Source organism: Oncorhynchus keta, chromosome 37, assembly GCF_023373465.1.
Source record: "Oncorhynchus keta strain PuntledgeMale-10-30-2019 chromosome 37, Oket_V2, whole genome shotgun sequence".
Lineage (NCBI taxonomy): Eukaryota > Metazoa > Chordata > Actinopteri > Salmoniformes > Salmonidae > Oncorhynchus > Oncorhynchus keta.
In genome coordinates, this window is record NC_068457.1 from 10,884,545 (window position 1) to 10,907,529 (window position 22,985).

Here is a 22,985-nt window from a genome sequence, read left to right on the forward strand (position 1 = left end):
CGTTATCCAAACTGGTGGAGAGAGTGCTGGGTAAAGTGAAGGCTGTGAGGATCACTAGAGGCGTGCTTGTTTGGATTTCTGTGTTTCTGCGGATCAGATTTGATAAGTTTGAAGTGTCGTGTGTGTATGTCTTTTCGGCACAGGGAAGCCCTCAAGGGTTACCCCTCTGGCGTTTCGTGGGAAGTCGATTTTGAAAGAGATTAAAAATATTCCTGGAGTGATTTGAAGCACATCGGATGAATCGTGCGGTGAATGGTGAAAAAGTGAAGAGTCTATCTGTTCTTTTGTTTTCTCCCTACTCAAGTCTCTCCCTACTCAAGTGCAGTTAGTGTATATTAACTACAGAGTCAGAACATTTGTCCCAAGACCAATGCAGTGTGATCATTGTAAAGCTTTCGGTCATGTAGCAAGTGTTTGCAGAAGGGAGAAGCCGGGATGTCCAAGTTGTGGAAAATATCATGTTATATGTTATAAAAGTGATGAATATGTGACATATTGCAATCGCGGTGGGAACCATGAACTCACCCCTTTCGAATGCCCCACAGGGATGAAAGAGAATGAGGTGGCCAAAGTCAGGGTTGTACAGAGCATGTGATTTGCAGAAGCTGTGAAAAGGGTTGAGTGTTTGAATGGTGCAGCAGAAGAGTCCATGTTGGTGGATAGGCCTACACTGCAAGCTGCAGCGGTTGCCTTTCACCATCAGGATCCTGACAGTTTAAAGTTTAAGAAGGTGTGGACTTTGTTGCCTTTTATAGCAAGGGTAATTAATGGCACTGCCAAGGTGGAGAGAAGGTCCAGGAAGATAGAAATCATAGTGGATGCAGCAGAGCGGTTCCTGGGGCTGAAAGATTTCTCAGCGAAGGAGTTGCATGGAATATTGGCACAAGCCGAAAATCCCTCTCAGGTCCTAGAGCTGTACCACCCTCTCAGGTCCTAGAGCCGTACCACCCTCTCAGGTCCTAGAGTCTGAGAAGGGAAAATTGAGAATTTAAAGAAGAAAGAAGTGGGTGTTTTGTTTGTTTTGGCAATGTACTATTTTTATTGGGGTGGATTAAGTTAGTTTCACTATTATATATATGTATGTATGTATGTATGTATGTATGTATGTATGTATGTATGTATGTATGTATGTATGTATGTATGTATGTATGTACAGTTGAAGTCGGAAGTTTACATACACCTTAGCCAAATACATTTAAACTCAGTTTTTCACAATTCCTGACATTTAATCCTTAAAAGTTCAAATTCACTGTCTTTAAGTCAGTTAGGATCACCACTTTATTTTAAGAATGTGAAATGTCAGAAAAATAGTAGAGAGTGATTTATTTCAGCTTTTATTTCTTTCATCACATTCCCAGTGAGTCAGGAGTTTACATACACTCAATTAATTTGGTAGCGTTGCCTTTAAATTGTTTAACTTGGGTCAAATGTTTCAGGTAGCCTTCCACAAGCTTCCCACAGTTAATTGGGTGAATTTTGATCCATTCCTCCTGACAGAGTTGGTGTAACTGAGTCAGGTTTGTAGGCCTCCTTGCTCGCACATACCTTTTCAGTTCTGCCCACAAATGTTCTATCGGATTGAGGTCAGGGCTTTGTGATGGCCACACCAATACCTTGACTTTGTTGTCCTTTTGCCACAACTTTGGAAGTATGCTTGGGGTCATTGTCCACAGGAAGACCCATTTGCGACCAAGCTTTAACTTCCTGACTGATGTCTTGAGATGTTGCTTCAATATATCCACATAATCTTCCTCCCTCATTATGCCATCTATTTTGTAAAGTGCACCAGTCCGTCCTGCAGCAAAGCACCCCTACAACATGATGCTGCCACCCCCGTGCTTCTCGGATGGGATGGTGATCTTCGGCTTGCAAGCCTCCCCCTTTTTCCTCCAAACATAACGAGGGTCATTATGGTCAACATTTCTATTTTTGTTTCATCAGACCAGAGGACATTTCTCAAAAAAGTATGATCTTTGTCCCCATGTGCAGTTGCAAACCATAGTCTGGCTTTTTTATGGCGGTTTTGGAGCAGTGGCTTCTTCCTTGCTGAGCGGCCTTTCAGGTTATGTCGATATAGGACTCGTTTTACTGTGGATATAGATACTTTTGTACCTGTTTCCTCCAGCATCTTCACAATGTCTTTTGCTGTTGTTCTGGGATTGATTTGCACTTTTAGCCCCAAAGTACGTTAATCTCTAGGAGACAGAACGCATCTACTTCCTGAGCGGTATGATGGCTGCGTGGTCCCATGGTGTTTATACTTGTGTACTATTGTTTGTACAGATGAACGTGGTACCTTCATGTGTTTGGAAATTGCTCCCAAGGATGAACCAGACTTGTGGAGGTCTACACTTTTCTTTCTGAGGTCTTGGCTAATTTCTTTAGATTTTCCCATGATGTCAAGCAAAGAGGCACTGAGTTTGAAGGTAGACCTTGAAATACATCCACAGGTACACCTCCAATTATGTCAATCCGAAGCTTCTAAAGCCATGAACTAATTTTCTGGAATTTTTCAAGGCCACATATCTTATTTTCATAGTGTATGTAAACTTCTGACCTACTGGAATTGTGATACAGTGAATTATAAGTGAAATAATCTGTCTTCAAACAATTGTTGGAAAAGTGACTTGTGTCATGCACAGTAGATGTTGATGTCCTAACCAACTAGCCAAAACTATAGTTTGTTAACAAGAAATGTGTGGAGTGGTTGAAAAACACGTTTTAATCACTCCAACCTAAGTAAAGTGACTGTGTACATAATAGACAGCGATTAGCAGCGGGTGGGGGACTTTCCACTTGGCGCTCTGATACCACTTGCCGGGGGTGGCTGGAGTGTTTGGCAATTTTTAGGGGCGTCCTCTGACACCGCCTGATATAGAGTTCTTGGATTGCAGGAAGCTTGGCCCCAGTGATGTATTCACTACCCTCTGTAGCGCCTTGCAGTCAGAGGCCGGGCAGTTGCCATGCCAGGCAGTGATGCCAGTCAGCATGCCTTCGATTTTGCAGAAATATAACTCTTTGAGGATCTGAGGGCCAATGCAACATCTTTTCAATCTCCTGAGGGGGAATAGGCATTGTCGTGCCTTCTTCACGACTGTCTTGGTGTGTTTGGACCAAGATAGTTTGTTGGTGATATGGACACCAAGGAACTTGAAGCTTTCAACCTGCTCCACTACAGCCCCGTCAACGAGAATGGGGGCGTGCTCTGCCCTCCTTTTCCTGTAGTCCACGATAATCACCTTTGTCTTGATCACGTTGAGGGAGAAGTTGTTGTCCTGGCACCACACTGCCATGTCTCTGACCTCCTCCCTATAAGCTGTCATGTCGGTGATCAGGCCTATAACCGTTGTGCCATTGGCAAACTTAATGGTGTTGGTGTCGTGCTTGGCCAAGCAGTCATGGGTGAACAGGGAGTACAGGAGGGGACTTTGCACACACCCCTGAGGGAACCCGCATTGAGGATCAGTGTGGCGGATGTGTTGTTGCCTACCCTTACCACCTGGGGGCAGCCCATCAGGAAGTCCAGGATCCAGTTGCAGAGGGAGGTGTTTTGTCCCAGAGTCCTTAGCTTAGTGATCAGCTTTGAGGGCACTATGATGTTGGATGCGTTGGAATATAAGGTATGGAGAATGACAAAGATAAGAGATAAGAGAGAATGTCAAAGAGCATATAGGATTATAGAAAAAGCAGTTTGGAAATGAATGTTTGAGTTTCAAATACTGAATGTTCAGTGAATGTGAGTATATTTAGGTGGTTTAAATTATTAACTTTCTTACGTTCCTTCTAAAAGTTGACCGTGCCAAAATCTAGTGTGAGACATGTTTTCCATAATGTACGTTTCATGCATATACATTTGAGCAAAGCACATCATCACAAATAGTTTTTCACCATTTATTGACTATGGAGACAAGTAGCAAAGGTGGCTTAGGGAGGGTCTGAAGTATGTAAATATAGTGTAACCTACCAATCAATGTAGGCTATATCAAGTACCGTGGAGGAAACAATCTTACAATGTTGCAGTCCAGAAATGAGAACTTTACCATCTATGCCAGAAGCCTGAGCCTCTGATCGAGACTGTAGAACTGTCACCAGTGCATGATTCACTATTCCCCCTTTTCTGTTAGAGCATTTGTGTGCCCAGGCCCCATAGACATAAAGATCCCACACTGGTCACTAATGTAGCTAAACGATGTAGAGAGAGACAAGTACCTTAGCAGAATGCAATCTAAAGCTTGTGTGGCCTAGAGACGAGAACTCTACCATCTATGGCAAAAACCTGGGCTGCTGACGAGAACAATATAATTCTCCCCACTGTATGTTACAATAGTAAAATAATCGGTTTGTCATGTGTTAAACTGATTCTACATTGAATTTAGTCTTCGAAATGCTCAAACAAGAATGGGTATCTGTAGTGGGTGTTCTTCAACTCTAAAATGCCCTAGACTGTCCAAGACCAAATCCACCAGGAAAAGACAACAGGCAAATGGATATGTGGTCCCAATGTCAAAATAGTGACAGCAGGGCTAGTTTAAACTGCATTAGGAGGGTTCTCCTCACAGGTCCGTGAATCAGCCCATGCTTGGTGAATAGCACTTGGTTGATCTCTGGGAGCAGGACACAGGAGCGCTGAATAGATAATGTGAGACAGAAGTGAGAGTCCAGTATGAATCAAACAGCAAAATAGTGTATTTTGTGAGCTAGAAAATTAAAATTTTGACAGTCTGAGGCAGGGTGCTCTGCAATCATCTTTATCCAATTATTGACAGGGATAATGTGGCATTTCATATTTGTCAGTATGAGTTGAATTAGTGGGTCCTGCCTTGATGTCAGTATTATATGTACAATACTTGTCCAATAGATTTTTGTAGTCTTAAATTATTACTTTGAATTATTACTCCCGGAATGACATGCTAACTAGTGATACGGCTACTGTATTTGCTCTTGCCAGCTAGAAACATTATGTACTTATTAGCAAGCTAGATACATTACTAAAGGTTGCGGTGTTCTATGTTGGGAGTCGTTTTACAGCTGGCATTGATGGTATCATGTTTCTATAACTATAAATAGTTTAAAATAAATGTATTTTTTTTACCTGATAGCAGTTTGTCGGGCGAAGATTGCTCTCGAGATGTCACCAGCTGTCTACTACCTTAGATACGGATAACGTGATTGGCAGACGTGATCAGCAGAGATAGTACTATGGATAGTGCACAAGTTTTGAGTTTAGTACTCTGCAGATTGCCGGTCCAGCTAGCGAACATAAACGTACGTATTTAAATGTTTGTGTTCAGAATAAATAAATACACAATATGTAAAAACCAGCTCCTTCCTCGAAAGAGATAGATTGTCTCGAAAACTAAAGCAGATCCTGTAGCTTGCTACGTCCCATCACTTAAAGGGGTCCGGAAGGACATTTAACTCGATTAAATCTATGGAACATGCTAACCTCTCTGTTGACGAGTCTGCGATATGTAAAACACTAAACAAGAGGGGTGTTCATGGGACGACACCTCAGAAGAAATCACTGCTGTCAAAAAAAACATTGCTGCACATCTGAAGTTCGCAAAAGAGCACCTGGATGTTCCACAGCGCTTCTGGCAAAATATTATGTGGACAGATTAAACTAATGTTGAGTGGTTTGGAAGGAACACACAACACTATGTGTGGAGAAAAAATTGCACAGCCCAACAACATCAATACCTCACCTCAACTGTAAAGTATGGTGGAGGGAGTATCATGGTTTGGGGCTGCTTTGCAAAAATGAATTCCCAAGTTTATTAAGACATTTAGCAGGAGAATGTAAGGCTACCTGTCCACCAAATGAGGCTCAACAGACGTTGGGTGATGCAACAGGACAATGACCCAAAACACAGAAGTAAATCAGTCAGAGTCCTGACCTTGACCCGATTTAAAATGCTGTGGCATGACCTCGAGGGGATCACACCAGACATCCTAAGAATTATGCTGAACTGAAACAGTTTTGTAAAGAGGAATGGTCCAAAATTCCTCCTGACTTTTGTGCAGGTCTGATCCGCAACTACAAAAAAAAATGTTACTTTTATTGCTGCCAAAGGAGGGTCAACTAGTTATTAAATCCAAGGGTTCACATACTTTCCCCACCCTGCACTGTGAATGTTTACAGGGTGGGTTCAATAAAGACATGAAAAAGTATAATCGTTTGTGTGTTATTAGTTTAAGCAGGCTGTGTTTGTCTATTGTTGTAACTTAGATGAAGATCAGATCAAATTTTATGACCAATTTTTTCAGAAATCCGGGTAATTCCAAACGGTTCACATACTTTTTCTTGCCAATGTCATTTATTTAATTGCCTCATTTAATAACTCACTGTTACTCCTCCTTGATCAGATGGCCCAGTGGTGCCAGCTGCAACTACTGGAGTCTAAATACCTGGAGCAGGTTGACCAGATCTATGATGACTCCTTCCCCATGGACATCAGACAGTACCTCAGCAAGTGGATTGAGAGCATCGATTGGTAAGCAGTGATGGGAGGAGAGAGTCTGCTGTATTTAATGGATAAATAAACGTTCTATTCTACTATATTCGGTTCTATTCCATTCTATTCTATTTTAGTGATGCTGAGACGGTGCTGTATAATGGATAAATAAAGCTCTACTCTCTACTGTAGTCTATTCAGACCCTTCATCTGATCTCTTCCCCTGTGATTGAAACTCTGTAGGGAAAATGTGGCTGTTCAGGACTCCTTAGCAACAGTACGTTTCCATGACCTCCTAGCCCAGCTGGATGACCAACACAGCCGCTTCGCCCTGGAAAACAACTTCCTGCTACAACACAACATCCGCAAGATCAAGAGAAACCTCCAGGTGTAGTATTATCTCAGTTACATCTTTTCAGGACTGCCAGTGGCCTTCCATACTTTATTGCTTGTATGTTACAGGAATGATCTATAAGAACTTTTTATATTTTTTATTCTGGAAGTTATGACCCCAGTGTCTGCATGGTTTTTGGGGTTTGTGGTAATAAAGTACCCACTTTCCCAGGACCGCTTTCAGGAGGACCCCGTTCATATGGCCATGATCATCTCCAGAAACCTGAAGGAGGAGCAGAGGATTTTGGCTGCTGCCAAAAGTATAGAGGTGCCCTGCATGAACTTGTATTGACATACATTGTAATTAATAAAATCACCACACGTCTTTCTCTATCCGTGCTGTCAGATATTGTAGATGATACATAACTCTATATTGGAGTGTTTACATGCTTTAACTGTGCAGTTAAATGAACAGTATTTTCCTCTTCAGACCGACAGAGAAAACACACAGACCAGCATGGTTCTGGAAAAGCAAAACCTGGACAACAAAGTCAAAGACATGAAAAACAAGGTTCAGGTGAGTTATCATTTCCATCATATACTAGATGTTGATTGTTTCCTGGTGGAACAGTTCCATCAGTGATTCGCAGTACATGTTCATGCATGTCAGGTTTGCCATCTACCTGATCCAACGTGTTTATCTCACTTGCTAGGAAGCGGATCAGAATATAAAGTCTCTGGAATACCTTCAAGATGAGCATGACTTTAAGGAAAATACTCTTAAGAACAGAGGTGAGGTGTTTTATTCTCAATCTGTAATAGATTGTTTATTTACAGGTCTGTGTTTCAGGTTTAGTCAGTAAGTGAATGTTTTTCCTTCTCCCACTTTAGAACATGAAATGAACGGGCTGACACCCAAACAGCTGGAACACGAGAAGCTGCAGATTGTAGAGATGTGTTTCAAGCTGAAGTTCAAGAGAGTGGTAAGAGGGGTCATGATGAGATTAAACAGTGACATTTCATTGTGACATTGTACTGTGAATGTTAACCGATTGTTTACGCTTCAAGCACCACTAAAATGACATGTGTTCTAGTCATTCAGAAGATATGAGTTGAGACTAAAGGGGCTTTCATACCAAATTGGTTTGGTGTGTTTTTTCCAAATTGGTTTGGTGCGTTTACCCCCTTAGTTCGGTTTGTTTGGACTGGTGTGAACACTATATCCGCGCTTGGGAGGGCACTAAACAATCCACAGTGGTTCGCTCAAAAAGGGTGGTCTCGGTCCAATTCAATTCATACTGTGGTGCGGTTCGCTGCAGATGAGATCTCAGTCAGCCAAAACACAGGAAAATAAGTTGCTCATTATTTTTGGTGGTTTGACTTGCAAGCATTTAATTGAATGCATGCAGCATCATCAGTGATATCTCTGAAACATTTTGTGAGTAGCAACGCATTTATGAGCGCATCCAATGCAGGTTAGGGGAGCCGGGGGGCTATACCGGGGGTATAGCTGAATATGGCCTATTCCCATTGCCGTTGTAGCAGATATTGCGCTCTGCTTCCTCCTGCATGTTGTTGGAAGATTGGACACGCAATTGACGATTCATAATAATCATAGATGGATTTAACGATTTGGCATTTAAACAAATGACTTTTACGTACACATGGTTTTGTTGAGGAGTTTTTGTTGGTTTGACATTTGGCAATGTGAAACCAGTCGGATCAAATGGGGGGAAAAGACAATGTAACAAATATAGTTGAACTATATCTCAAAACTATATGTGAAAACGTGTATTATCCAGTAATAACCAGCTTGCTCACGTTGAAGCGTAGATAACGGTTCTTTATGTGCATAGACTTGCATGGACTTTACTTAATTTCCTCCACAGGAAGTGGTTGGCCAGTTGGCGGAGGTGCTCAACATGGCCGAGGCGGTCCAGTCAGACTTGATCTCAGAGGAGCTGCCTGAGTGGAAGAAGAGGCAGCAGAGCTCCTGTATTGGAGGACCACCCAATGCATGTCTGGACCAACTGCAGAACTGGTGAGGAGACTAGTTCATTCTTTTGGGCATCTCTTGTCTGATCAAGCAAAAAGATGAATTTAGGAACCCAACAAAATAAAGTATTGTTCTTGTTCTGCTTCATCTTCTTCTTCCCCTGTAGGTTCACAGCGGTAGCAGAAAGCCTGCAGCAGGTGAGGCAGCAGCTGAAGGAGCTCCAGGAACTAGAGCAGAAGTACACATACGACAACGACCCAATCAAACAGCAGAAAGGCTTCCTGGAGGGGCGGGCCTTGGCACTGTTCCGGAACCTCCTAGAATAGTGAGTGACACCACACTTGTATTCCGAAGTTAAAGACCCATTCTGTGTTTTTCACAGGTGCATGCGGGACAAGGACATCCCAGTCGGCTGGGACAAGGACATCCCAGCCGGCCAAAACCTCCCTTAACCCGGACGACACTGGGCCAATTGTGCCCCGCCTCATGGGTATCCCAGTCGCGGCCGGCAGTGACACAGCCCAGGCTCGAACCCGGGTCTATAGTGGCTGCCGATTTTGCAGGTTTTACTACTTACAAAGCATGTAGAGGTCTGTAATTTATATCATAGGTACACTTCAACTGAGAGAGACGGAATCTAAAACAAAAATCCAGAAAATCACATTGTATGATTTTTAAGTAATTAATTAGCATTTTATTGCATGACATAAGTATTTGATCACCTACCAACCAGTAAGAATTCCGGCTCTCACAGACCTGTTAGTTTTTCTTTAAGAAGCCCTCCTGTTCTCCACTCATTACCTGTATTAACTGCACCTGTTTGAACTTGTTACCTGTATAAAAGACACCTGTCCACACACTCAATCAAACAGACTCCAACCTTTCCACAATGGCCAAGACCAGAGAGCTGTGTAAAGACATCAAGGATAAAATTGTAGACCTGCACAAGGCTGGGATGGGCTACAGGACAATAGGCAAGCAGCTTGGTGAGAAGGCAACAACTGTTGGCGCAATTATTCAAAAATGGAAGAAGTACAAGATGACGGTCAATCACCCTCGGTCTGGGGCTCCATGCAAGATCTCACCTTGTGGGGCATCAATGATCATGAGGAAGGTGAGGGATCAGCCCAGAACTACACGGCAGGACCTGGTCAATGACCTGAAGAGAGCTGGGACCACAGTCTCAAAGAAAACCATTAGTAACACACTACGCCGTCATGGATTAAAATCCTGCAGCGCACACAAGGTCCCCCTGCTCAAGCCAACGCATGTCCAGGCCCGTCTGAAGTTTGCCAATGACCATCTGGATGATCCAGAGGAGGAATGGGAGAAGGTCATGTGGTCTGATGAGACAAAAATAGAGATTTTTGGTCTAAACTCCACTCGCCGTGTTAGGAGGAAGAAGAAGGGTGAGTACAACCCCAAGAACGCCATCCCAACCGTGAAGCATGGAGGTGGAAACATCATTCTTTGGGGATGCTCTTCTGCAAAGGGGACAGGACAACTGCACTGTATTAAGGGGAGGATGAATGGGGCCATGTATTGCGAGATCTTGGCCAAGAACCTCCTTCCCTCAGTAAGAGCATTGAAGATGGGTCATGGCTGGGTCTTCCAGCATGACAACGACCCGAAGCACACAGCCAGGGCAACCAAGGAGTGGCTCCGTAAGATGCATCTCAAGGTCCTGGAGTGGCCTAGCCAGTCTCCAGACCTGAACCCAATAGAAAATCTTTGGAGGGAGATGAAAGTCCGTATTGCCCAGCGACAGTCCCGAAACCTGAATGATCTGGAGAAGGTCTGTATGGAGGAGTGGGCCAAAATCCCTGCTGCAGTGTGTGCAAACCTGGTCAAGAACTACAGGAAATGTATGATCTCTGTAATTGCATACAAAGGTTTCTGTACCAAATATTAAGTTCTGCTTTTCTGATGCATCAAATACTTATGGCATGCAATAAAATGCAAATGAATTACTTAAAAATCATACAATGTGATTTCTGGATTTTTGTTTTAGATTCTGTCTCTCACAGTTGAACCTGTGTACCTATGATAAAAATTATAGACCTCTACATGCTTTGTAAGTAGGAAAACCTGCAAGTCTGTTCTCCAGACTGTATATACACTGCTCAAAAAAATAAAGGGAACACTAAAATAACACATCCTAGATCTGAATGAATGAAATATTCTTATTAAATACTTTTTTCTTTACATAGTTGAATGTGCTGACAACAAAATCACACAAAAATGATCAATGGAAATCAAATTTATCAACCCATGGAGGTCTGGATTTGGAGTCACACTCAAAATTAAAGTGGAAAACCACACTACAGGCTGATCCAACTTTGATATAATGTCCTTAAAACAAGTCAAAATGAGGCTCAGTAGTGTGTGTGCCCCCCACGTGCCTGTATGACCTCCCTACAACGCCTGGGCATGCTCCTGATGAGGTGGCGGATGGTCTCCTGAGGGATCTCCTCCCAGACCTGGACTAAAGCATCCGCCAACTCCTGGACAGTCTGTGGTGCAACGTGGCATTGGTGGATGGAGCGAGACATGATGTCCCAGATGTGCTCAATTGGATTCAGGTCTGGGGAACGGGCGGGCCAGTCCATAGCATCAATGCTTTCCTCTTGCATGAACTGCTGACACACTCCAGCCACATGAGGTCTAGCATTGTCTTGCATTAGGAGGAACCCAGGGCCAACCGCACCAGCATATGGTCTCACAAGGGGTCTGAGGATCTCATCTCGGTACCTAATGGCAGTCAGGCTACCTCTGGCGAGCACATGAAGGGCTGTGCGGCCCCCCAAAGAAATGCCACCCCACACCATGACTGCCCCACCGCCAAACCGGTCATGCTGGAGGATGTTGCAGGCAGCAGAACGTTCTCCATGGCGTCTCCAGACTGTCACGTCTGTCACATGTGCTCAGCGTGAACCTGCTTTCATCTGTGAAGAGCACAGGGCGCCAGTGGTGAATTTGCCAATCTTGGTGTTCTCTGGCAAATGCCAAACGTCCTGCACGGTGTTGGGCTGTAAGCACAACCCCCACCTGTGGACGTCGGGCCCTCATACCACCCTCATGGAGGCTGTTTCTGACCGTTTGAGCAGACACATGCACATTTGTGGCCTGCTGGAGGTCATTTTGCAGGGCTCTGGCAGTGCTCCTCCTTGCACAAAGGCAGAGGTAGCGGTCCTGCTGCTGGGTTGTTGCCCTCCTCCTCCACGTCTCCTGATGTACTGGCCTGTCTCCTGGTAGCGCCTCCATGCTCTGGACACTACGCTGACAGACACAGCAAACCTTCTTGCCACAGCTCGCATTGATGTGCCATCCTGGACGAGCTGCACTACCTGAGCCACTTGTGTGGGTTGTAGACTCCGTCTCATGCTACCACTAGAGTGAAAGCACCGCCAGCATTCAAAAGTGACCAAAACATCAGCCAGGAAGCATAGGAACTGAGAAGTGGTCTGTGGTTATCACCTGCAGAACCACTCCTTTATTGGGGGTGTCTTGATAATTTCCTATAATTTCCACATGTTGTCTATTCCATTTGCACAACAGCATGTGAAATTTATTGTCAATCAGTGTTGCTTCCTAAGTGGACAGTTTGATTTCATTGAAGTGTGATTGACTTGGAGTTACATTGTGTTGTTTCAGTGTTCCCTTTATTTTTTTGAGCAGTGCATATACATATACTGTATATTCTACCCATTTGTTCTTGAAGGATATCTAAATGCCTCTATAGAGTATATCACCTCAAAATTCCTTGTGTCTCTGTGGTGTGTCTTAGTTCCTTGGTGGTAGAGAGACAGCCCTGTATGCCCACACATCCACAGAGAACTCTGGTGCTGAAGACACAGGTGCAGTTCACTGTCAAGCTCAGGTAAGCACAAACACAACAGCACCTCCCATCTGTAGTTCCTCCCATCTGTAGTTCCTATGGATCTGTCCAGACCTGGTTAAGTTTTGATTTGTATTTCCTCTCTAGATTTCTTGTGAAACTCCAGGAATTCAACTATCAACTCAAAGTGAAAGCTTTGTTTGACAAGTAAGTGGATGAGTGTGGTAAGAATATGTTTGTGTGTTGTTATGCCCTTCTCTTGAATTTGGGATGTGAATACATAACTAAAGGGGGAATGCACATTGCATTTTCTCTCCAGGGACGTTACAGAAAAGAAAGGGTTTCGTAAGTTCAACATATTGGGCACCAACACAAAAGTTATGAATATGGAGGAGTCAAATGGAAGCTTGGCTGCAGAGTTTCGCCACTTGGTAAGCTAGCACCATTTACAAATAGCATACAGGGCACTACTTCTGAATGAGTTGTCCCGATTGTCCATTTGGACCTGCACTGTCATCACTCCTTACAGTTTATTCTCTGGTCTCAACACAGCAACTGAAAGAGCAGAAAGTAGCTGGCAACCGAACAAATGAGGTAAGAGACGACCTGCAGATTGATCGCTGGGTTATATGACTGGCCTATAATAAGGTAATCGGTTACAGTCAGCTCATTCCGATAGATATGGGTGCGTCCCGATAATATCTTCTTTCTCCTGAAGTGTGCGCTCGTTCGCCACTTCCCACAAATCTAAAAGCATTGAATTGGTTCGGAGGGAGTTTCCATCATATTTCTTATACCAGTCATTTTCCTTTCAAATCAGGGAAGTGAACAAGTACAGACTTTTGGAGGAAGGCAAGACAATTGGGACGTTAGCCCTAATGTGTTACCTAATGTCTGACCATGTTATTCCAGGGGCCTCTCATTGTGACAGAGGAGCTGCACTGCATCTGCTTTGAGTCGGAACTCAACCAGTCAGGTCTGGAAATCAAACTAGAGGTAAGTGATCTGCAATATAGTTCAGAAAGGAAACGCCAAGTAGAAAATATTTATTATTAAAGATTGAATAATGCAAGTATTGGTCGAAATAGGCTCCTTCAGGGTAGCTCACTGCCCAAGCAAAGCGTCAATATAGAAAATAACCTACAAGCAGGAAAGCAGAACCTAACAGGTGGAGGCTGGGGTGGTGGTGGGAGTAAAGAAGTAAACAGATACTAGCAGCAGCAGCAAGCGGCAGCAGGATGTGTTAGCAAAATCGGTCAGCTTAAATAGAGCGCCAAATTAGTTAAAGGGGATTGTTACTAGCATCTAATTGGTGCCACCTCAGCTTTCTGAACTGTCTTTTCTTTATTTCAGAAAAGAAACACGACATAGAAATATGTTTACCAATTTATTAAATAATTCATCTTTCAATTCTTGGCGATATAGGCTCTGTTACATCAGGGTAGCTCACTGCCCCAGCAAAGCGTCAATATATAGAATGACCTACAAACTATACCAATCCCCCAAAATGGCAGAACCATACACCAGACAACTATGTGTCGCTATTGCAGAAAGCGCCGTTGAGACATGATCAAATAGACCAGCTAAGTCATCCTACAATTACAAGACTATTTTATGTGTGAATATCAACCATGTGTAGAATGCGCTGTGCAACACATGACTTACAGTTCTCATATGATACTGGGTACCCTCGCTTGAGGCAAGATGAGCTGTCATCTTAGTATCTACGTCCTATCTAACTAGCAACCATAAGCAGTACGAACCCAACCGCCGTGGAGACGCACCGCCGGGTGCTCTCACTGAAACTACATGAGTAGTCATCTGACGGGTCTATATAAAAATATCTCCTTCTCGAACAAGCAAACTTAAGCAATATGAGCCGGTCAACAACCTGCAGCTACAATGCCTTCAGAAACTATTCAGTGTTATAGTCTATAGTCAGTGTACCTATGATGAAAATTTACAGGCCTCTCTCATCTTTTTAAGTGGGAGAACTTGCACAATTGGTGGCTGACTAAATACTTTTTTGCTCCACTGTATATTATAATATTTAATCAATTTTGGAATAAGGCTTTAACGTGACAATGGGGAAAAAGTCAAGGGGTCTGAATACTTTCCGAAGGCACTGCATATGTACTTTATATCAAGTAGCCAGCAAATACGGCAACATGTAGGCTATTGACCACGGCTGACTCCGTCATAGCAAACTTAATGAGGCACGGTACTGGCAGTTAAACTCATCGCAGTTTAGGAGCTCTTAATAGACCAGTGAAGGTCATTCTACCATTACATGAATGTCTACTAGGCCTATGTGTGAATATTAACTGTGTAGCATGAGCTAATGCAGCCATACGTCTACTTCTCATATGAAGAACCGCAGGGTACCATCGATGAAGCAAGATGAGTTGTCATCTTGGTATATGAGAAATATTCTACCTATCTAACGAGGCAGAATTGGCCAGCCCATAGCTCAGAGCTAGCTCGCAGCGCTGCCGAAGGAACCAGAGCCATGATTAGTTCCAGTATCTTGTCATTCGTTGCCAGCGTCAATGTTGAATAGAGGTTTGCCAGGTCCCGCCCGTGCGCAGTATCCAGGTAGCATAACATGAAAGAATTAGCATGGAACATCAGTCGTCGTCAGCAGAACTTAACAGTGCTTTGTCATCTCTTTCATCTAGGGGTGCCTTGCAAAAGTATTCATCCCCCTTGGCGTTTTTCCTATTTTGTTGCATTACAACCTGTAATTTAAATGGATTTTTATTTGGATTTAATGTAATGGACATACACAAAATAGTCAAAATTGGTGAAGTGAAATTTGAAAAAGTGCTTGTTTCAAAAAATACAAAACGGAAAAGTGCTGCGTGCATATGTATTCACCCCCTTTGCTATGAAGCCCCTAAATAAGATCTGGTGCAACCAATTACCTTCAGAAGTCACATATTTAGTGAGACTGCCACAGGTGGACTTTAAGTGTCACATGATCTCAGTATATATACACCTGTTCTGAAAGGCCACAGAGTCTGCAACACCACTAAGCAAGGGGCACCACCAAGCAAGCGGCACCATGAAGACCAAGGAGCTCTCCAAACAGGGCAGGGACAAAGTTGTGGATAAGTACTGATCAGGGTTGGGTTATAAAAAAATATCTGAAACTTTGAACATCCCACGGATCACCATTAAATCCGTTATTAAAAAATGAAAAGAATATGGCACAACAACAAACCGCCCACCAAAACTCACAGACCAGGCAAGGAGGGCATTAATCAGAGAGGCAACAAAGAGACCAAAGATAACCCTGAAGGAGTTGCAAAGCTCCACAGTGGAGATTTGAGTATCTGTTGAGTATCTGTTCATAGGACCACACTCCACAGAGCTGGGCTTTAGGGAAGAGTGGCCAGAAAAAAAGACATTGCTTAAAGAAAGATTAAGCAAACACGTTTGGTGTTCACAAAAAGGCATGTGGGAGACTCTCCAAACATATGGAATAAGGTAATCTGGTCAAATGAGACTAAAATTGAGATTTTTGGCCATTTAGGAAAACGCTATGTCTGGTGCAAACCCAACACCTCTCATCACCAAGAGAACACAGTGAAGCATGATGGTGGCAGCATAATGCTGTGGGGATGTTTTTCATTGGCAGGGACTGGGAAACAGGTCAGAATTGAAGGAATGATTGATGGTGCTAAATACAGGGAAATTCTTGAGGGAAACCTGTTTCAGTCTTCCAGAGATTTGAGACTGAGACGGAGGTTCACCTTCCAGCAGAACAATGACCCTAAGCATACTGCTACAGCAACACATGAGTGGTTTAAGGGGAAACATTTTAATGTCTTGGAATGGCCTAGTCAAAGCCCAGACCTCAATCAAATTGAGAATCTGTGTTATGACTTAAATATTGCTGTACACCAGCGGAACCCATTCAACTTGAAGGAGCTGGATCAGTTTTGCCTTGAAGAATGGGCAAGAATCCCAGTGGCTAGATGTGCCAAGCTTATAGAGACATACCCCAAGAGACTTGCAGCGGTAATTGCTGCAAAAGGTACCTCTACAAAGTATTGACTTTGGGGGGGTGAATAGTTATGCACTCTCAAGTGTTTCGTTTTTTTTGTCTTATTTCTTGTTTGTTTCACAATAAAAAATATTTTGCATCTCCAAAATGGAATGTTGTTTTAATCAAATGATACAAACCCCCCCTCAATTTTAATTCCAGGTTCTAACAACAAAATAGGAAAAATGCCAAGGGGGGTGAATACTTTTTCGCAAGTCACTGTATGGGAGTACGGTTAACATGTGAGTGTCCACAATGCAAACAATACTTAAGAGACCATGCAAGATGAAAGGGAAGGAACATTTGAGTGTATTTCAGACTGACCCTTTAAGCCATCATACCTCATACCCCTTTAAGCCATCATACGGACCGCCCCTGGAAAAGTGCAATGCAACTGCAACCCTTTCGCCTGAACTTAGACTCAAACTTGTGTTACTGAGAGAGGAGAGAGACGCTTTTCCGTAGGCCATGACAGTAGCGGTACGATTGATCCTGATTAGGCTACGCACATAGCATAAAACAACATGTAGTATACTAACAACCCCCTAAAACCGCAACTAAGCGGTAGCTATGTGTAACCACGTGTACTATTTAATTTACCTGCTACATCTAGCAGTAGCTGATGTGTCTGGTGCATGCACAGAAGTGCAAAGTGAGAGTGACATGACTATCTAAAACCTAGGTCTACAATAAGTTCTACCTGAGCTGATGGCTATGTCTAACGTATATTCCGCTAAACCCTGAGAGAAGATCGATGATGACCTGATAACAAGAAGAGATAGACCAAATAGATGTTGAAATATGCCTGCATATTAGTTTGCTCAGAACAGAAGCTGCAGGTATAGCTATAATTGCACACTATTTCAGACCTGCACGTTAAATTGAGTTTTTTTAGCTCAAATGTATAAAGGAAGGTTCCAGAATGACAAACCTACAGTCAGAATATGTACGAAATTGTAAGTGTGACTGCCGGTGCAAGTCACACTAGCCAATGTGACTGGAAGACATCGTAAATGTATAGCTGATACTACAGTGTCTTGCAGCGTTCTGGTGTCCCGCTCGACACATAATAGGCTACTATCTAGATTTATTTCTGCAATAAACAAATTAGCGGCCACTTAAGACCAAATACTATCAAATCGCCGTGATGAGCACCATCTTTCTCACGTCATCACGATAAACATTCGTACTCGCTGTATATCGACCCATAAAGGCTAGTGTAGGCTACTTCCTCCTGTATGGGCGAGCAGATTTCTCTGTGATGGGGTGTATTAACCGAGCGCACGGACTCTGCCCGAAGCTGGCATTGGAAACAAACAAAAGTATACAATACTTTAGCTAGTTGTAACCACTATTGACAACAGTAGAGAGGCGACGTGGATTGATCCTCGCAGTCAGTGACATCCTCTCAGCAGCCAGACGTGCCACTTGAGCATATTGAATGATGCGGGCGGGGTTCAACCACAGCTAGCGAGCATTCGCAAAGACAATTCATATCAGAAAACAGCAGTACAGTGAGAAACGTCTAGTCACAGCAGCAGCGTCAATGCAGCAAAAGAAGCAAACGCATACTAGCAATCAAAACTGAGGCGGGCACTCAGGTTCACTATCTGAACTGGCTTCGCTTTATACTCGGTCTACACTCCCATTTTCATGAGATCCAACAGCACTCTGACCTTATTTCATTCGATTTGACTTTCTCTGGCCTCTGGTCCTTCTTAGACCATCTCCCTGCCCATCGTGGTCATCTCCAACGTCAGCCAGCTGCCCAGTGGCTGGGCCTCCATCCTGTGGTACAACATGCTGACCAGCGAGCCCAAGGTGGAGTACAGTGCCTTCATTTCATTTAACCTTTATTTATACTTCATTTATTTGCATTGAGATCAAATCTCATTGCAAGAGAGACCTGTTCAGAAGGCCCACCCATTAGCCAGTGTAAATCAGATCAAAAATTGACAGTACACAAACGCACTGCTCTCCTTTTATGTCTTGCTCGTTTCCCTGGTCTGTCCCAGAACTTGAAGTTCTTCCTGAGCCCTCCTGTAGCGTCCTGGGGTCAGCTGTCCGAGGTGCTGAGCTGGCAGTTCTCCTCTGTCACCAAGAGGGGACTCAATGAAGAGCAGCTAGGCATGCTGGCCGACAAACTACTGGGTGAGTCATGATGGGGGATTGGCTTTTGTTATGTTATCATACTTCTAATAATGTTATTGGTTGATCTACAAACTCAATATATTTGTATGATGAGGTAAACATGTTCTAACAGGCCAGAAAGCACAGAGGGATCCTGAGGGCCTTATCCCCTGGACCAAGTTCTGTAAGGTAGGTGACTACAATATATACAGAATACAACATCTTTACAGTTCACAGACAACAATATAGAAGGACCTAGTGATCCATCTAGACATCTGAAGACAAATTGTCTACTGTAGAGTCTCAGTGAGAAGAGCTTTCCCTTCTGGCTGTGGATCGAAGCTATCCTGGATCTCATCAAGAGGCATCTGCTGTCCCTGTGGAACGATGGGTGAGTTATTTCATTATCAGTCGGTTGAACATTATCTGAGATTTGGCAGAATGGTATCTATAGCTTGCCACAACAGACTTCATTCTGTTAGAGCTGCATCTGCCAAATTTATCAGCACAAAAGCAAACAATTACACTGTTAAGCTCTAATTAGTTGAGGAACGTTTAATTCAGTTCTCTTATGTTGAGGCAGAGTTGCTTTAATAACTGGTCGAGGGATTTGGTAACAACAACATTGAGTCACCATCAGTCGATTCTTGTAAAAATGGAAGAAGTCGGTGTTTGTATTCAATAAAAGTTTGTATTAAAGTATGAATTTCAGCAACCCGCTGAAGGACCAGAGTTGTTTTGGACAAACGTACGTGATCAACAAAGAAGAGGATTGTGGACAACAGGAAAAGGAGGAGAAAGCACGCCCCCATTCTCATCGATGGGGCTGTAATGGAGCAGGTTGAGAGCTTCAAGTTCCTTGGCGTCCACATCACCAACAAACTAACATGGTCCATGCACACTAAGAGAGTCGTGAATAGGGCACAACAAAACCTAGTCCCCCTCAGGAGACTGAGAAGATTTGGCATGGATCCTCAGATCCTCAAAAGGTTCAACAACTGCACCATCGAGAGCATCCTGACGGGTTGCATCACTGCCTGGTATGGCAACTGCTCGGCCTCCGACCGCAAGGCACATAAGAGGGTAGTGGGTACGGCCCAGTACATCACCGGTGCTAAGCTTCTTGCCATCCAGAACCTCTATACCAGGCTGTGACTATAATCGAAGTGAATTGTCTTGGTAGATAATGTGGTCTGCATTTGATTGTAAGGAATTCTAGGTCAGGTGAACAAAAGGACTTAAGTTCCTGTATATTGTTATGGTCACACCATGAGTCGTTAATCATAAGGCATACACCCACGCCCTTCTTACCAGAGAGTTGTTTGTTTCTGTTGGTGCGATGCGTGAAGAACCCGGGTGGCTGTACCAACTCTGACAACGTATCCCGAGTGAGCTATGTTTCCATAAAACAGAGAATGTTGCAATCTCTCATGTCTCTCTGGAAGGCAACTCGTGCTCTAATTTCGTCCACCTTGTTGTCTAGAGATTGGACATTCGCAAGTAATATGCTCAGAAGCGGTGTATGGTGTGCTCGCCTTCTCAGTCTGACCAGTAGGCTGCTCCGTCAGCCTCTCCTGCGGCGACCGCATTGTTTTGGATCGGCCTCTGGGATAAGATCCCACATCCAGGGTGGAGGTCCGAACAAAAGGATCTGCTTCGGGAAAGTCGTATTCCTGGTAATAATGTTGCTAAGTTGACATCGCTTTTATATCCAAAAGTTCTTCCCGGCTGTATGAAATAACACTTGAGATTTTCTGGGCTAACAATATAAGAAATAATACATTAAAAAAACTAAGGACCTGAAGCAAGCCGACCATCTCTGTTGGCGCCATCAGCCCTTGTATGATGGTGCCAACAGAGATGGTCGGCCTGCTTCAGAGGACTTGTAAGTAAGCATTTCACTGTAAGGTCTACCTACACCTGTCGTATTCGGCGCATGTGACAAATAAAATTTGATTTGATAAAACCAAGATTGAACTCTTTGGCCTGAATGCCAAGCGTCACGTCTGGAGGAAACCTGGCACTGGTGAAGCATGGTGGTGGCAGCATCATGCTGCGGGGATGTTTTTCAGTGGCAGGGACTGGGAGACTAGTCAGGATGGAGAGAAAGATGAACAGAGCTAAGTACAGAGAGATTCTTGATGAATACCTTCTCCAGAGCGCTGAAGGACCTAAACCGGAAAGACTGGAGAGACTTGAAAATAGCTGTGCAATGACACTCCCCATCCAACCTGACAGAACTTGAATGGGTCTGCAGAGAAGAATGGGAGAAACTCCCCAAATACAGGTTTGCCAAGCTTGTAGCATCATACCCAAGAAGACTCGAGGCTGTAATCGCTTCCAACGGTGCTTCAGCAAAGTACTGGGTAAAGGGTCTGAATACAGTTTTTTATTTGTAATAATTTCTAATAGCCTGTTTCTGCTTTGTCATTATTATTTAAAAACACATTTTTATGAAACTTTATTTAACCTGGCAAGTCAGTTAAGAACACATTCTTATTTACAATGACTGCCTACCAGGGAACAGTGGGTTAACTGCCTTGTCCCAGGGGCAGAACGACAGATTTTTTACTTTGTCAGCTCGGGGATTCGATCCAGCAACCTTTCTGTTACTGGCCCAATGCTCTAACCACTAGGCTACCTGCCACCCCATTATGAGGTAGATTGATGAGGAAAAAAACAATTTAATCCATTATAGTATAAGGCTTTAACGTAACAGTGTGGAAAAAGTCCAGGGGTTTGAATACTTTCCAAATGCACTGTACATTTACAGAATTGTTGAACAATGTGAATTTCCCCTGTCAAATAAACATAATAAAAAGTGAAGAATTGTTGTTTATTCTCTTGTTCTCACCCACTACAGTTGCATCCTGGGCTTTGTGAGTAAGGAGAGGGAGAAGGCCATGCTGACTGGGAAGTGTCCAGGCACGTTCCTGCTGCGCTTCAGTGAGAGTAGCAGAGACGGAGCCATCACATTCACTTGGGTGGAACACGACCTAAACGGTGAGTCTGTGAAAACAACACACCCACACAGCGGCCATGTAGGCAATTACAATTAAAAGGTTGACATATTTTGATGTGTGTGTTTTGCAGATAAGCCTGTATTCCATGCAGTGGAGCCCTACACCAAGAAGGAGCTGTCTGCCGTCTCTCTGCCTGACATCATCCGAACCTACAAGGTGATGGCAGCTGAGAACATCCCAGAGAACCCACTCCGTTTCCTCTACCCAGACATCCCCAAAGACAAGTCCTTCGGGAAGTACTACACCAGGGCCTCTGAGGGTAAGCAGCCAGCGACCCTCTTTATTTCAATCCCCTGAATATTATAATAAATAGTATATGCCATTTAGCAGACACTTTTATCCAAAGCGACTTAGTCATACGTGTTACTTATGGGTGGTCCCGAAATAAAGAAGCATTACTGAAATCTACTTCCATTGTCCCACAAAGAGTGGCTGAAAATTCTTCTCTCTTCGGTTTGCTCCTCAATCATGCACCTTGGTAGCAATAGTGTTATTTTTGATTTACACAAAGCCCCTGTAAGGATCCCGATGTCTGTTTGGTAGACCATTGGGGTTGTGTTTTATGACCAACCTCTGAATAATTTTTCTCTGTATAGCGTTGAACGACCATAGGAGTTGGCTATAAACCACAAACAGATCTGGGACAAGTGGTCTTTATATCACTGTTCCACCATTTTGTTTTCTTTTTCAGCATCGGAGCCCATGGATGTGGAGGGTTCCAGCGTCACAGGATACATGAAGACAGAACTCATATCAGTGTCCGAAGTGTAAGTCTAGAGTACCCTTCATAATACTCAATATTCATTTCGTTAAAGGTGAAGATGCCATAAATACTGTATTTGTATTTTCGACTATAGTCTGGTTTGAGTATGATTTGACAATCTGACTTAACTGTTGTTTTCACAATGTGTTCTAGTCACCCGTCTAGACTGCAAGACAACATGATGCCCATGCCGCCAGACGTGTTCGGAGAGCTGAAGAGGAGCGTTGCACCAGTGCTCCAGTGTTGGAATAGTCCTAAGGATATTGATGCTGTGGTGAGTCAAACTTCTCCTCTGGTGTTTAAAAAAAGTTTATTCTATTCAATTGCAGTCTGATGCCAAACACTAAGAATTGATGAACAATGCCATCATTTGCGAATAAGTCTCATGCATTTCTCGTC

At 43.6% G+C, this 22,985-nt stretch overlaps 1 protein-coding gene across 3 annotated transcripts in view; it reads left to right on the plus strand.

The window, feature by feature from the left end:
• Positions 1-22,985, plus strand: part of LOC118370180 (signal transducer and activator of transcription 1-alpha/beta-like) — a 31,704-nt gene that overhangs the window by 7,859 nt on the left and 860 nt on the right. For all 3 annotated transcript variants that reach the window (XM_035755042.2, XM_052499107.1, XM_052499106.1), the window contains exons 2-22: positions 6,367-6,494; positions 6,699-6,843; positions 7,021-7,116; positions 7,279-7,365; positions 7,502-7,580; positions 7,680-7,771; positions 8,678-8,829; positions 8,951-9,109; positions 12,572-12,664; positions 12,770-12,829; positions 12,942-13,053; positions 13,175-13,216; positions 13,535-13,618; positions 18,393-18,491; positions 18,686-18,821; positions 18,934-18,989; positions 19,100-19,191; positions 21,664-21,803; positions 21,894-22,082; positions 22,515-22,590; positions 22,740-22,860. In XM_035755042.2, coding sequence (XP_035610935.1) covers positions 6,367-6,494; positions 6,699-6,843; positions 7,021-7,116; positions 7,279-7,365; positions 7,502-7,580; positions 7,680-7,771; positions 8,678-8,829; positions 8,951-9,109; positions 12,572-12,664; positions 12,770-12,829; positions 12,942-13,053; positions 13,175-13,216; positions 13,535-13,618; positions 18,393-18,491; positions 18,686-18,821; positions 18,934-18,989; positions 19,100-19,191; positions 21,664-21,803; positions 21,894-22,082; positions 22,515-22,590; positions 22,740-22,860 — 2,238 coding nt within the window. The remainder of the gene's footprint in view (positions 1-6,366; positions 6,495-6,698; positions 6,844-7,020; positions 7,117-7,278; positions 7,366-7,501; positions 7,581-7,679; positions 7,772-8,677; positions 8,830-8,950; positions 9,110-12,571; positions 12,665-12,769; positions 12,830-12,941; positions 13,054-13,174; positions 13,217-13,534; positions 13,619-18,392; positions 18,492-18,685; positions 18,822-18,933; positions 18,990-19,099; positions 19,192-21,663; positions 21,804-21,893; positions 22,083-22,514; positions 22,591-22,739; positions 22,861-22,985) is intronic.